General features: G+C 31.4%; 1 protein-coding gene across 1 annotated transcript; it reads left to right on the forward strand.

Annotated features, from left to right (window-relative positions):
* Positions 5,023 to 7,857, forward strand: LOC109353472 (cationic amino acid transporter 7, chloroplastic-like). The gene is made up of 5 exons (XM_019595763.1): positions 5,023 to 5,469; positions 5,540 to 5,759; positions 5,849 to 6,197; positions 6,282 to 6,516; positions 7,140 to 7,857. Exons 1-5 carry the CDS (start codon positions 5,088 to 5,090, stop codon positions 7,709 to 7,711), a joined length of 1,758 nt encoding a protein of 585 aa, XP_019451308.1. The 5' UTR covers positions 5,023 to 5,087; the 3' UTR covers positions 7,712 to 7,857.

Raw genomic sequence — 16,580 nt, forward strand, 5'->3', positions numbered from 1 at the left:
GAATTTTAAGAAATTCGAACCCATAGAAAAACCCGAACAAAAAATCAACACGCTATTGTTATATCTACTAAACTCAATGTAAACCAACTAGTTTGATAAAAAAAAACAATACAATTGATTAAAACATAGGTTTAACATAAAGTTAAATAAATAAATAACTAATAAAGACATCAATCGCGTTTAGAGTAGAGTACTAGTTGTACCAAATCGGAACTCGAAAATTAAACTCAGACTAAATTTGAATCAATCATAATGGATTTTCTTCCTAAATTTGGGTTGGGTTCGAACATATACTCATAGATTCAATTTTTATTATCATCCATATTTAGGATAGCATATAATTATTTTATAATCTATTAAATGCATTATTTCCCAATGAGAACAACATTTTTTTTGTTTACCACCCTAAGCAAAATTCTTCAAGATATAATATATATTACACCATCGTAGATGCTTACTTCCAATCTACTTGTTACTTCAACCTTTTTATAAAATTCTTTTCTGTTTTTCTTTCCATTCTATTTATAAGATTATTTTTAAAGTTACATGTACACTAAATGAACTTGTTACTGAAATACTATTTTTTACACAAATAATTTGAGTGGAAGTAGAAAATGATTTATTTCTATTAATGAATGAAAATTCTGATAAACATGATACAATTGTTAGTAAATTTAATTATATTTTTAGTTTCCTTAACCCACATGAAACTACTTAAAAGTATCTTATAATAAGAACCAATGATAGTATATTTTTCTGATCATCTTGTTAATTCGCGGCCTAAACATGTTGACTAAGGAATCAAAAGAAATAAAAACCTTGTATTGAAAATCATTAAAACTTTTAACTTTTAATATGTTTAAATGTGTAATTTTGTAACGAAAAAAATTATTAACCATGTTAAGGTATCCATCACCATTCTCATAAATTTGCCCTATTTTATTAAGGCGCATGATACTACTGTCCCATCCTTAGTTCCTATAGATATTGGAATATAACATTGAAGGTGACATAATGGAGAATAGTGTATTATAAGCCCAAAGAGTTGAGTGAGTAACAAGGCTTAAAACCCTTGCTTAGACAAGTTTAGTAGGCCTTGGCGATGCATAATGAATGCGATCGAAATCATACATCCTTGGTCCTGAATATTGAATATTGAAGTTTAATACATGTCCATTGTTGGTGTAAAGTAAGTTTATCATTGTTTGTATATATTATTTTTTAATAATAATTAACCAACCAAAAAGAAACGCGCCCATGTACTATTTTCTCCATTTTTTGGGTACCACCAACAATATTGATTACTCTTTTGAATAAAAAATTAATTCATTTTAGGTGTATGATTGCACTTCCCAATAAGTGTCTCTTGTAGGAATCGAATATTGACCTTTTAGTCGTCCTAAAATTCTAATAAGGCCTTACGTCGTTAAATCAACACATGTTTGATCTATTTTCTCCATTTGAATTCATTCATGCATGTGTGAACAAAGGAAGGGAAAAACAATAAAGAAATGTATGGTTTTTGGATAGAAAACACACGTATGCTTATTCTTTCTTGTTGTACCAACAAAATCAGCAGCCTCTTTGACCCTTCACAATCCCAGAATGTCCGCAAATCCTTTACACTTTCTTCAGTTTGTTACCTTAACTTTCGCATTATAATTTGGCACCTATCTTTCTGTTAAAGGCTACAATATAAAAAAACGTGAGTCATCATTTGCACTTATTCTCTATTATCAAATTCTTACTGCATTGTAAAAATCGATCTCAAATTTATTCACCATAATAAACACGGGTGAAAAATATGAGGGAGAAAGAAAAAGTTGAATGAAAGTGTATTCAACTTGCAGCGAGTTATAACAAGGGAGAATACCTCTATTCATAAGATGAGATTTTTTTAAGTTTTTTTTTTTCAAAACTCTTCTATGCAAGACTTGTTTTTTTAGATTTCACATCCAAAAGTTATCACTAATGACTTTCATTAAACAAAATTCCAACGATCACTTAAAACACTTGCATATATATACATATATACATATTTGCTTATAAAATCCCAAAATTAATAACTCAATAATACACGTGGTTGGTCCTGCCAGCTGATGCATGGAAGGAGGCCTTGAGGTTCTGTTCTGGACCATAGATGCCTGCTTTATTGGGTCTGATCCATTGGTTTTGCAACTTAGCCCAAATATAATTAGTCACTGGACTACTTTTTTATATATCTCATAGAAAATATCTGCAGTTTTGTGGGCATCAATTGGAAAACTTAGTCACCTTGTGTCTTAGCCCAACTACTTTTACAAAAGAACAAAAGTATATGCACCAATTTTGTATATTGTATCATTCGTTATTTATTATCAATTATTATTGACTTTTAATTAAAAATAATATAAATAAATGATGGAGAATATATTGTTGTTATAAATCTTTATATTATTAAGACATATATATTACATTCTTTAATAAATGAACAGTGTTTTTATTCAGAATTATAGAAAACCAAAAGGAAAGAAAGTGAATGATATAATTACATAATCGATAACTAGAAATTAAAATCCAAAGCTCCGAACATTAAAATTATACTAGGTCAAGAAAAAAACAAAGCAACATTATTTATTTTTCTATAAACAAATGTTAATATTTTTGTAATGGATATGATTCTACTCCATAAGCCTTCCACCCCACCACTTTTTCTGACTCCAAAAGCAACATTATTTCCTTACTCGAATCAGTTGAGTATTGAAGCTAAAGATGTGTGGGTGGAAGAGCTATAATAATGGGGACAAAAGAGTTTTAACAAGCTGATACTCGACAACATCATTCTGTGACAAAGTGTTAATGCAGTGAATACACCATTATCAGTGAAAGCAACTTCTGAATACACTACTCCAACATAACCAAGAAAAAATAGTTTCAGTCAACTGTTACTTACAGATAACAACAGTGTCTTCAACCGTAGAGATATTAATAACATGCATATGCCATATATCTATCTAATAATAACCATATATCTGTTTTTACTCGGATGATTAAATCTGAATTTTAGGATTTTATTACTAATTAGTCATGTTGTGTTGGAACTTGTATTTTTATATATAGTAAATACACCATCCAAAAAAATTTTGGATTGCTTTTTTCAAGACTTAATAATAATTAAAATGAATAATGAATGATAAATGATAATGTATATAACTCTGTATAAATTTTTTCTTCAATAATATGTTATAGAAATACACGTTTCCAACTCTTATTTATGAAAGAAGGTTAATTTTCGCTTTTATTTATGAAATGTATTACTTTTAATTAATGAACTAAAACACTCAAAGTATTATCTCTCTATTTCTCATTTTTTATTAGTCATTTCCATAATGCTATTTACTTTTTTTGTGCATTAAAATTGGTTTTAACATATACAATCATATATTAGATAAACTTTATAGAACGAGGGACCTTAGTCATACCAAAAACAATACATACACTTAATATGATGCCAATTTTATAATACTAATGGTTAAAGCATGTTACTTGATGCACGTTTCAAGTTAGAAGGGTCTGGGACCATTATGAGCTTTCTGAATTTCTGCCAAGGTTCCGTTCGGTTTCGGTCTCAACACATTGAATTTGAAAATAAAATAGGTACGAGGTGGTCCAATTCACACCCTTCTTTCATGACACAGACTCTTCTCCTCACAATCCGGTTTCGGTCTCAACACATTAAATAAAAGTATTGCAAATGAATGGTGAACCATGTACTGACTTCATATAAATCTTTATACTGTTAGTGCATACATTTTAAACTCTTCCTCAAATGTTGTTTTGTTACACCCTTTTCACTTTGCAGCTATCCATATCAAGTTTTCATTCGTCTTCTTTCTTTCCCATTTTCAGTTGAAAATAATCTCACCTTTTTTAGTTCGATATTAATCACTTGGTTATTTTATGTCTGTTAATACTTTTCATTAATTTAAGCAATTCAAATTAAAATTTATTCTTCAACTTTATATGTATGGAATGGAACACCTAAATTTACCTCATATCTATATTTCACATTAAACTCTTTTATCAAATCATTTCTAAATTGTAGAAAAATATATGGAACTAATGAAATACCTGTTACTCTTATATCTTATATTGTTACATTTGTATCAAATTGAAGTAGTAATTAATTTCCTAGAGAGTCACTTAGATTTTTTAGGAGTGTAATCACTGTTCATTTTAATCCACAAAAGAGAAAACAAAATATATTGAAGAGTTTGATAAACTAACATTATATCATCCATAATATTTATTTATTATTGATTTTTAAATATAGAAATACAAATGAATGATAGATATTTAACACATAAAATTTGACTATAATGTCACACTCAATGTAAAAATTTATACACAGTCAGTATAATATCTATAATTTATTTGTATTACTTTTTTTAAGAGTCAACGATATTAAAAATGAATAATGAGCTAACTCTGTATAATCTTTTACACTGTCAATAAATATATTTTTTACTCTTAGCCATTATCTTTTAGTCCATGAGATTATGTTATACTAGTCACTTAAATCTTTCTCAAGGAATTAAACTAATTAACGTCAAACATTATAAAAAAACGTACTACGATGAACTGAAGATGTTGTTTTATTTGTGATGGACTAAAGTAAACGTAACCACATTATCAGTGACTAAAAATATAAAATTATCACTAGTCAAAAGCTAAAAAATAAGTAAGTTATCATAAATCAAAGTACTATTTATGTACTAAAAAAATCAAAGCAACTATTTACACATACTCGCTCTACATTAAAAAAAAAGTATGCTCCTACTATTATTGCGATGGGGATCAGAAAATCATGTCTCCGTACAATCAAAAAATCTTATTCTATTAAAGATAAAAATTATAATAACATAAATTAATATTTGTATACTATTCTATAAAATTTTATTAATTTAATATATAGGGATATAATTTTCTTAGGACACAGGATCTTTGTCCCAATAAATGATGATTTGATGTCTTGAATGAATGTTTATAAAACCGCAATCTCTTTCTCACAACAAAGGCACCCTTCTATCTTCCCAATCTCCATCGCAATGGAGACCCACACCTCATCATTCTCAAGCTTACGCGCTTATCTGCGTGCACTCTCTCACACTCCCACTCGCTTCACTCGCCGAGCCATTTCCGTTTCTACCCCTTACGATGAAATGAGCCGGGTTCGAACCCGGTCCGGTTCAGATATGCGCAAAACACTTCGCTGGTACGACCTCGTTGGTTTTGGTATCGGCGGAATGGTCGGTGCCGGAGTTTTCGTCACTACCGGCCGCGCCAGTCGCCTCCTAGCTGGACCCGCCGTAGTGCTATCGTACGCCATTGCTGGTCTCTGTTCTCTCCTATCCGCTTTTTGCTACACGGAGTTCGCCGTCGATATGCCTGTCGCCGGCGGCGCTTTCAGTTACCTCCGCGTAACATTCGGTTCGTTACTCTTACCATTTTCGTTGTTTTTTTAATTTTAATTATTTTGCTGACGTGGAATATTGCTCAGGTGAATTTGCTGCGTTTTTTACCGGAGCGAATCTCATAATGGACTACGTGATGTCGAACGCCGCCGTGGCGAGAAGCTTCACGGCGTACTTCGGCACCGCGATTGGAGTCTCCTCCTGGAACTGGAGACTCACCGTGCCTCATCTTCCCAACGGTTTCAATCAAATAGACATCGTAGCCGTTGCCGTCATTTTACTCGTAACATTTGTTATCTGCTACAGGTTCCATCATTTCCTCACTCACTCACAATAACAATGTAACTTCATTTTCATTTCTGCAATCTAAACCCTCTTTCAATTTTGATTTTCAGTACAAGAGAAAGTTCGGTGGTGAATATGATATTAACAATTCTGCACTTACTCTTCATAGTGTTCATAATAGTGATCGGTTTTACGAGAGGGAGCTGGAAGAATTTCACCGAAACCAGTAATCATGAAAACGCTTCTGGATTCTTCCCTTATGGGGCTTCGGGTGTGTTCAATGGTGCAGCGATGGTGTATATAAGTTATATAGGATATGACGCAGTTTCAACATTAGCAGAAGAAGTTAAGAATCCAGTGAAAGATATCCCGATAGGCGTGTCCGGTTCAGTGATCATTGTAACGCTTCTGTATTGTTTAATGGCAACTTCAATGTCCAAGCTTCTACCCTATGATATGGTAAATTAAATTAAATTTATGGATTTGTACTTATTTTGTTTGTATAATGTTGTACGGGTGAATGATAATATGTATGCATCTCAGATTGATACAGAAGCGCCGTTTTCAGCAGCTTTTAGTGGGAAATCAGAGGGTTTGGGATGGGTGTCACGGGTGATAGGAGTGGGGGCCAGTTTTGGGATATTGACGTCACTCTTGGTGGCCATGATGGGTCAAGCTCGTTACATGTGTGTTATTGGACGGGCCAGCGTGATCCCTCCATGGTTTGCTAGGGTTCATCCCAAGACTAACACCCCAGTCAATGCCTCCACTTTTCTTGGTATGTTATGTGCTCTTACTTTTAGTTCTGTTTGAGAGTCATATAACAAGTATATTTCATAATTCCAAAAGTCTTTTCTTTCCTTCCATTGCTGATATAACCTACCCTCTTTATACACTATTTTTTCTGTGTTTAATTCTTCACTTGATTTGCTCATATGTGGTGTTGTGTTGGTAATGTTTAGCTGGAGTGATGAGTTGTTGGTTTGTTTGAGAAACTGAATTTGGACCCACTTTTTCTACAATTTATTGATCTTGGGGTGAGATTTGATATATGGACTTATGGAGTATGAAGTTGTCTTTGTTAGTTTTTTATGGGAGTACTGTGAATTGTTGACTTGCTTCTCCTCCTCGTCCTCCTCCTCCCATTGTCAGCTTGATAATGGAGGAAATTGAGTCTTATGGCATTTGGTGGTATCAGTAGATGCATATATTTTCAAAATTTTAGTGTAATCCTGTTGATGTTTCCTACTTGATGGTTATCCTTGGGGCTTGCAGAGTGATTCTTCTTCACTGTTTTTACAACTGCACTATTCCAAGAGGGTGGTCAAATGGCTTGAATATATGATTGTGCATTTCTGGGGTCACAAATTTTCTCACATCTGCATATAATCTCTTTTTCAGGGATCTTCACAGCGGCACTTGCCCTTTTCACTGACCTTGATGTCCTCCTCAATCTAGTGTCTATTGGCACCCTCTTTGTCTTTTACATGGTGGCAAATGCTGTGATTTATAGACGTTACGTGGCTATTGGGACAACCAAGCCATGGCCTACATTGTCCTTCCTCTGCTCATTTTCCTTTACGGCAATCATGTTCACCCTCATTTGGAAATTTTTACCCAATGGAAGGGCTAAGGCAGGGTTACTCAGTACTTGTGCTGTGATTGCTATTGCAATATTACAACTTTTTCATTGCATGGTCCCTCAAGCACGTAAGCCAGAATTCTGGGGTGTCCCACTCATGCCATGGATACCCTCTATTTCAATCTTTCTGAATGTGTTTTTGTTGGGATCATTGGATGGGCCATCCTATGTTCGATTTGCATTCTTTTCTGCTGTAGCAGTGATTGTCTATGTCTTTTATAGCGTTCATGCTAGCTATGATGCTGAAGGAGGTGATTCTATTGGTCAAAAGAATTGTGAAATTAACATGGAATCAGAAGAAAGTGAGGAGGACCAATGTTTTCAAGTATGATTATGTTTTTTGAATTTTAGATCATTGCGGCTTCAACATTTTTGGATAGTTGATGGTCACTTAACAGGGTAGTGGTGAGGGGCAATTATATGGAATATTATAATAGGCTGCAACTTTTGTAGAAGTGGTGAATTGTATAGTTCAAAGGCGAGTTCAGTTGTAGTCCTGTTTGTTATTTATTATGGATTATGTTATTATCACAAGTAAAAAAAAATTGTCAACTTAATCTTTATCTACCTATTAATTCTCTAACATCGAAGCTATATTTTGAAAAAAGTACAAAGATGAAAGGATTGTGTCAAATCAACCCATTTGAGTTTAAGCTTTATCCAGGTTGTAGCTTTTCATTTATAAGGTTACTGTGCTAGATTTACTCTTCTTGAAACTGTGATCTTGGTGTGCATAATTAGAGACGTAAATTGCATCCTGGTAAAAAGAGAGAGGGGTAAATGGCATTTACATAATGACATTTGGAAATTATAGGATAGGACTAGTCCTATGGGCTAGGGCCGAAGGCTCAATAATTTCTCTATTCAGTGGGGGGAAATGCATTTAATAAGACCCAAAGCAGACTTGTCATTATTTAGCCTTTTGCATAGGGCTGTTATATGAAAATTGAAGTTGATTCATTCATTATTTGCATTTTTTTAATGAAAATTAATCAAATATGGGTAATCCAATGACTGAATGGAATATTTAACTTTGATTTTTTGGAACTTAATTCTTTTTTATTTAATTAAAAAGGTATAGAAGTGAGAGAAAAATATTGATAAAGAAGTATAAAGTTCAAAAGTTCCAAAAATATATACAATTAAAGTTAGACAATCCAAGTGGTTTGATAATTAAGAAAGGATGTGAAGTTTCCTTTCTCAGTATTTCTTCCTATTTTTAGATGAAAATAGTTCCATCAACTAATTAAAGGTTCAGAATTTAATATTAGAAGTAGAACTAGACTTGGGTGGTAGAAAAAAAGCTAGATATAAGATTTTTTTAAAGCATGTTTACCTTATGGCAAAGGCAAACTTTGGGTTGACCTGTTTAATTGTAACATACACATATAATAATTATTTTTTATTACTAATTTATAATTAGTTAAAGTCTAAAACATAAAAGGTCAAAACATCTACCTCATAAGACTCATTCTCAATAGTTGTCACTATTGATCATTTGTTGTTGTCGTCCCCATTCGTCTACCCATTTAAATGCTTATTTGGAGGGATATTTGTTAATCTATTTGAATCTTATTGTATAGTAGTCTTTAATCATATTAATAGGTCAAACAAGCCTTAAACTAGGAAAGCCAATTCTACAATATAAATAGTCAATATGCGAGACTTGTGCTTCAACAAGACGTGACATGTCCCTGTTGATTCGCACTCGTAGCCTGCTCATAGTTTTACCTGAGGGTTTAATTATCCTCATACCATAGCCTTTGAATTCATATAATTTGTATCAACTTACTTCAATCCATGTTAACGACACTTATTGGAATGATCAACCATAAACATCAAAATAGATTAGTTCTTTACTAAAAAAGGTGAAAAAATATCTTTAATAGTACAAAAAAAACTTACTTTTATTAATTCCAATATACCGAAAAAGGTACTTTAACTTCTTTTCTTTTAGTTTCTAAGAACAGTTAACCACATTTGCTAATTTAGTAGCTAATTTGCACGATAATTAAATTCAATAAATAAACACCAAGTGGAAAATAATGTAAGGAACTAAATTGTTAATTTAGACTTTATTATGTTTAAGTAACTTTTTGGGAGAGATCCACAGTACATCCCATTCCAGCCATAACTATAGGGAAATCCGATAATGTGAATTAATGAGTAATTCTAAATTATTAGATATCCATAAAATTAATGACTACAATGAAAATTAAATTTAAAAAACTTAATTTTGAAGTAAGTGGATTCTGCTCCAAATTTTTTGGCAAGCTTGTCTTACAGCCAGTCAAGTAGTTACAACCTCTCAAAAAGCCTGTTAGGGTTAGTTTGAGAGTTGGATTTTAGAGGGAAAGGAAAGGGAAGGCTTGAGAGTCTTATCGCAAGTGTATTTCATAGCTCCCAAGTCTTCCATTTCCCTTCTTTCCCCTCTAAAATCCAACTCCCAAACTAAGCCTTATTAAACTTTATTTTGATTTATTTACGAGGGAAGTTTTTTTTACACCAAGGGTGGGTAAAAATTGTCTATTTATAGTAGTTTTAACTCATGCTCATAATCTGCGTCTCTTAATTCTCCAAACCAAGCAATAAATTTTATGTTGATATTTTTATTGACTAGATAAAGTAGTCATTTTCAAACAACAATTGCTTTCCAGTATTTTTTTCTACATGATTTCTTTTAGTACTGATGTTAACTTATCTTGTTTATAAAATATAGTAAACTCTAATGTTTTGTTTGGATAGTGAGTAGAAAATAAGAGAAGAGAGAGATTTAAGAAAGAGAGATGAAGTAAGAGAATGTAAATGAAAAATAATTATGAAAATTTTATATAAATAAACAATGATATAATATTGAGTAACTAAAATAGTTTTTTTTAGTTATTTTATTACTTTTCTCACTTTCCCACCATACAAGGAGAGAAAGTTTTTTTTGTAGGTCTCATCCACTTTTTATTTATCTCATTCTTTCTTCTCTTCAAACCAAACATAGAAATTCTTTATTTCTCTTCAAACTCTCTCCTCTCTTTCCTTTTCTTTTTTTTCTCTCCTCTAAGAAAGAGAGACTTAAAGCATATAACCTAACGAGAAAAAAATTTGTCACGTGAAACATGTCAATGCCAACATAGGCAATGGGTATGCAATTGAGAATACTTTCTTGTAAATATAAGAGCATATTATATCAAAGTAAGGAGAGAAAAAAAGAGTATTAAGTTGGTGCTTTCAGGTTTGTATTTGAACTTTCGGCATCTTTAATGATATGTGTCTTTTTCATGTGTCGACATTTTTCACTTAAATCTTTGTGTCCCAGCAAAATGAACACAATAAGCAAGAAAGAAAGTTGAAAGAGATATGCATATCATTAACCATATGAGCTATTGGGATTGCTTTTTCTTCTATACTATTATTTCACACACTTAATCAATTATCGACCGTGCAATAAAATTTAAAATATGATTTTTTTTATCATTGAAATGATATTGCTTCTTCCATCCAATATTGCTTTCCTTAAATATTAATTTTGCAAATTCCAAGTAGCGATTAACTAGTAAACTTACTATGACGGTTGAATTAAAAAAGAAACTAAGAAAAGTGTAATTAGAAATCTACCAAAACATTACCCCACAACTTATCTTACTTTGTTAGTTGGATCATAATGGTCTCTAATTAAACATTGTTGGATGTTGGCACAATGTTATCTTTTCTTATCTAGCATTGTCCCATTTCGTACATTTTTGTTATAATTATTTGCAAGTGAATATTTAAATTGGTCCAAAAAAATGTGTTTCTCAAATTTGTTTTTGAGAAAATAAAAATCTCAGTTACTCTTCGAAAAGCCTCAAATGTTGATGAAATTAAAAGAGTATTTTAACTATCACTTAAAATTATTGGGGACCAACATGAAACTTTTTATTTCTTATTATAAACATGGGACACATGAGCCCTTTTGTCACCTTCTATCTTTTTCAGGGATCAATGTAGGTTATTAATAACTTGCCAGGTTATTAATAACTTGCCAACAACTAAGTTGGTATATGAATCACTTTTTAGAGATTAATCATGTGCTAAAATATAAACTGTTTGATGTTGAGATTCTCAACTCTAGCAAGATCGTCCTATATACTTGGTGAAAGAACATGATTTTGCCCTAGAAAAATGACAAAAGAACTAATGTGTCCTATGCCATAATTTTATCTAATTAAATAATTAGTTTACTTGTTTTATTATAAAAAAATCCTAGTATGTTTTTTCCATGATCAATTTTTGTTCTCTTCCCCCATATACCCTCAATTTCTCTATGGTTCCTTTTTTGTATGCTTGCAGGTGGAATTTTATGTGTAATATCTATATGCACTCGTGTAGAAATGTTTCAGTATACTATCATTATCATTATTCATTTGTATTACTTTCATTTAAAAGTTAAAAATTATATATAAGTGGAGATCTACTTTTGTTTAAACTCACTCTTTATCCTAGCCATCAATTTTATGAAACTTAATGGTTTAAATCTACCCATTAATTCAAATCATTGGATTTCACTAGAATTGATAGTTACGATGAGAAATAAGTTTAAAAAACTTAAGGGAAATATTCCAAATGAGGATTTACATGAACTAAACTCTGCATAGAGAGATTAGATGACAAATTATCAAAAGAGTAATCCACATCGATATTCCATTTATGTTGCGAGCTATTGGAGGAGATTAGAGTTTATGCGCGAAGACTTCTAACTGGAAGTGATAGTTTTGTGTGCATTAAAATATTCTTATCTTTGTTTTCTTCTTTTTCTTTTTCAAAATGGCATGTCAATGCTTTTTCAATTAAAGTGATAACTTTACACATTAATAACCTTTTTTCCTAGTAAAGTTAGTCGAGTCAGGATCCTTAGACATATATAAACCTTTTTCCTTTCTTTGTCAAAGTATCATTTAGCAAGTAAAAATGTTTTTGGATTCATAATAGTTATCATTTAGCAAATAGACATATATAAATCTTTTTTGAAGATTGTATGGGTAGGCTCATACATGTATATTTTCTCTCTCTACTTATTGTAGTTTTTGGATCAATTTAGATACCCATTATTCAAAGCATCTGGAACAGTCAATTGATAATTTCACATGAATCTTAATTCCCATTGCAATTGGTTGTTTGAACAAAATGAGAAGTTCAATGCCAAAAGTCGCACCCTTTTTAATATTAACAATATGAAAGCAAAGATGGTATTGTATTTCTTCGTACATGGTGTTGGGATATAGAAATTCAATAGACTCCATTCATCTTATTGTGTTTATCTCTTACTTGTAATTTCAATTAAAATAATATATCTTTGTGCTCTCATGCAACATGTGAATACAAAATTGTGAAAAGGTCTTATCAAGATACTAAACAAAAAATTGAGTGAAGAGATATATTATTCATTATCATAGCAACTAGCACCCAATCTGTCTTGTTATGTATTTATTGCATTTATGTAAAGTGCATCTCAAAAGAAAAGGTATATATGAGAGAGAAAGGTGTTAAGGTTGAGAGGGAAAGAGATATGTTGTTGTGGGTGAATGATGGGTTATAGTATCTCATATTTGATACATATTTTAGTTAGTTAAGATACCATTAATTATAGAGTTTAAAGTCGGTTAATATAAAGTTTTTTATATTATCATTATATTAATAACTATTAATTTGTATTACTTTTATTTTAGAGTTCAATAATATATAAGATATAAATAAAAGATGATTTAATGTAAGCATATTAAATCCTTCATTATATTTATGAAAAGAATTAAAAGCAACTCGGGTATGACAATGATCAGAATTCAACCAAAAACTGAATATAATATTTAGTGTGGGAGTTTAAAGCTTTGGAAAGAAGATTGACCCACACACCAAAATCAAGATACTTTGCATCTGTATTTTTGTGTATAAAAATGTGCAAGTTGAGATTATAAATTGGCGTTTTAAATGAGATGCATTGTTGTGGATGGAGGTCATAACATTTTAAAAGAAATAAAATTGAGAGGATTCCACTCAATGTCAAAATTGTTTTCAAATTTCGATTATTCTAGTTTGGAAAAATCTAATTTTCTAAATTTTATAAATCGACTCACACCTAGTCTTTTTTATTCACTTGAAACTCACTCATCCCTATACACTTTCGCAATTCTAGAAATCCATGATATATTTCTTTAATTATTTCCTAAACTTCATTCTAATCCTTAACCATACCCATACCCATGATTCAAATTCAAAAAATGAATGAGGGATCTGAATTGATGCTATATGGATGATCACCTTTATACACAATGGAACTCAACCAATAGTGATTCCTTGATAGCTTTCATTATACCCATAAACAATACCTCTCATGTTTCGCCAAAACATCTCTATTTTAGCACCCCTTTTAATGTCAACCATTAGATAAGTGATATATCTGAGGGTTAGTTTGAAAATTGGATTTTAGAAGGGAATGAATGAAATGAGAAGACTTGATAGTCATCTCACAAGTATATTTTATGGCTCACAAGCCTTCCATTTCACTTTCACCCCTCCAAAATTAAACTCCCAAACTAAACCATCCACTAATAATATAGTTTATATGCTTGACCAACCATAATATATGCATGACCAATTACATTAATAGCATAATACTTTACCGTCCAAAATTTGTTATTATATGAGTCTATATATTGCCATTTTGTTTGTAAATATGCATTTTATATATTGTGATCTTGTATCTATGAATAAATTTCATATTGCTATTTTGTTTTTTTTTCCTTTATACCTATTTTGTTATATTGTTTTATTTGAACACATCATTTTCCAAAATTTATATGGTGGAAAACAAGAATGTCATGCACTCAATAATTTGAATACAAGGATTTAAAAAATTGAGCATAATTAGTTGGAAAGTAAATTACACTCACATTTCGTAAGTTTAAATAAAATTACACAAATCACTTATCTCTTTCCTATACCTATACAAACTCTCTAATAATGACTATCAATAATAAGAGATAATTAATTAGTGTAATGTATGAATATAAATAAGAGTAGTTTGTGTAGATATAAAAAAAATATGATTTATGTAATTTTACTAATGGATATAATTAATTATGTCTGCAAACAGAGTTGCATAGGGAATTTGGAATTGGAAGGGACCGTATTGTATCAATCTGCTCTTTTGGCATGTAATTACTAATGGATTATTTATCAATGTTCAACGATTTAGGCGATCCATGACTTTTCTGATGCTTGTCTGCGTTGCCTCGAGGTGGAATCGGTGTTGCATGCCTTGCGTGATTGTGACTTTGTCAAATATGTGTGGAAATTTCTGCTTGGCCAGGGTGTTGATCACAAGTTCTTTACTATGGATCTGCATCAGTGGATCGACGAAAATGTTGGTTGCAATAAAAGAAGGAGTCGCGGTTTGGAGTGGAGCTTGATTTTTGGTGCTGCAATTGATGCGATTTGGCAAGCTAGGAACAAACTAATTTTTGATAATATGGCAGATAATCCTTCATCCTTGACTCGAGAAATTCAGATTAGATCTGATAGCATGGTCGAGAGCCTCAATAGGAAGCTGTATTTGTTTGTTCACATTGTTCATCCTGATTCCCCCATCATTCGTTGGATTCCTCCAGATGTCAATTGGGTGAAGCTTAATACTGATGGGGCTTTCTCATCTTCTTCTCTTGTTGCTGCGTGTGGCGGAGTAGGTAGGAATCACTTTGGTGCTTTCTTATTTGCCTTTGCGAAGACTTTGGGTAACTGCTCAGCCTTGCATGCTAAATTGTGGGGTATCCTCATTGGTATTCATCTTTTGTTTTACCGTGGTTTCATGTACATCTATGTGGGGTTAGACTTTACGTCTAGTATTAAGATGATTAACAATGGTTGTCATATTTCCCACCCTTGTGATGTCTTGGTAAACCACATCCGGATTGCCATGCATAACTTTCATCAAATTCGATGCAGCCATGTTTTCCGGGAATCCAACACTGTTGTTGACTCGTTTGCGAAACATGGTTTGGACAAGGGATCTAGGTTTCGTGTATTTGATATTGCTCCTACTTTTTGTTCCATTAGTTTGTTGCTGGATAGTGCAGGAACTACTTACTGTAGGGGTATGTAGTTTCTTTGTTTTTTCCTGCTGGGCTGTTAGCCTCTGCTGCCATCGAAAAAAATATAATTTCACTAAAACTCATGACTATCTTTAATGTCTTTGTAATATTTAGATATAAATTATTTGAGTATGTGGAAATGCTAGAAGAAAGTGTTGTGTTAGTTGAAGGAATATAAAAATGAAAAGATAATACGATATTTAAAATCTATTATAAATGGTCTGCTTTGAAACCACACTTTATAAATATCTATTATTTAGAATAACTTTTCAAATTTGGTAATTTAAATAACTAATTTTAAAATTAGCTTTTCAAAACGAGGTTCCTAAAGAATTAGTTAGTTTTTTGTAATTTGGTTGTACACCCGATTTAAAATGTGTTTGCTTTTAACATCATCTAAAACAATATCTAACAAGTAATTTCACCAGTTCGTTTTAACAAATACAAAAAACTTTTTTTACAATAGTAAAATAATGTATTTGCAGATAGATAACTTCAAATAAGTAACTATCAAGCCTTAGTTTTTTTACCAAGAAAACAAGAAAAAAAAGTATCAATAGGACCTAATGTGGATCTCAATGATCACATAAAGTATATTATTAAATATTAATTGGTTAACCTTTAATTATTCAATATATAAAGTAGAAGAGATGGAGAGTGTCAACTCTGAGGTGGTATAAAAGCTGTCTTGGTACACCATTATTTTTTGGTATATAGTACACCAATATTATATAATAATGTAATGTTAAGAATAGTATGAAGTACAAAAACCGAATAAATATTGTAAAAGGTATATCTGAAACTCTGATCAGCTGCGATTCAAGTGATTGCTTTCTCTAAAAAATATTCCATACACATTAAGTATTAAGCACATTCAATAAAATATGTTCAAGCTATTAAAAATAAGGAAAAGTCCCAAACACTTTGTCTTTAGCTATTTTTTTCTTCCCAATATCTTTTAAATTTAATTGCTGGTGAATTTGAATATTACATAAAGATAACGTTAAATTAATAGCAATTTAATAAACAAACAGATAATAGCATATTCACAGTAGTAGAAGCGCTTTGATGAATGTTACTCAG

This window comes from Lupinus angustifolius, chromosome LG08, assembly GCF_001865875.1.
Source record: "Lupinus angustifolius cultivar Tanjil chromosome LG08, LupAngTanjil_v1.0, whole genome shotgun sequence".
NCBI lineage: Eukaryota > Viridiplantae > Streptophyta > Magnoliopsida > Fabales > Fabaceae > Lupinus > Lupinus angustifolius.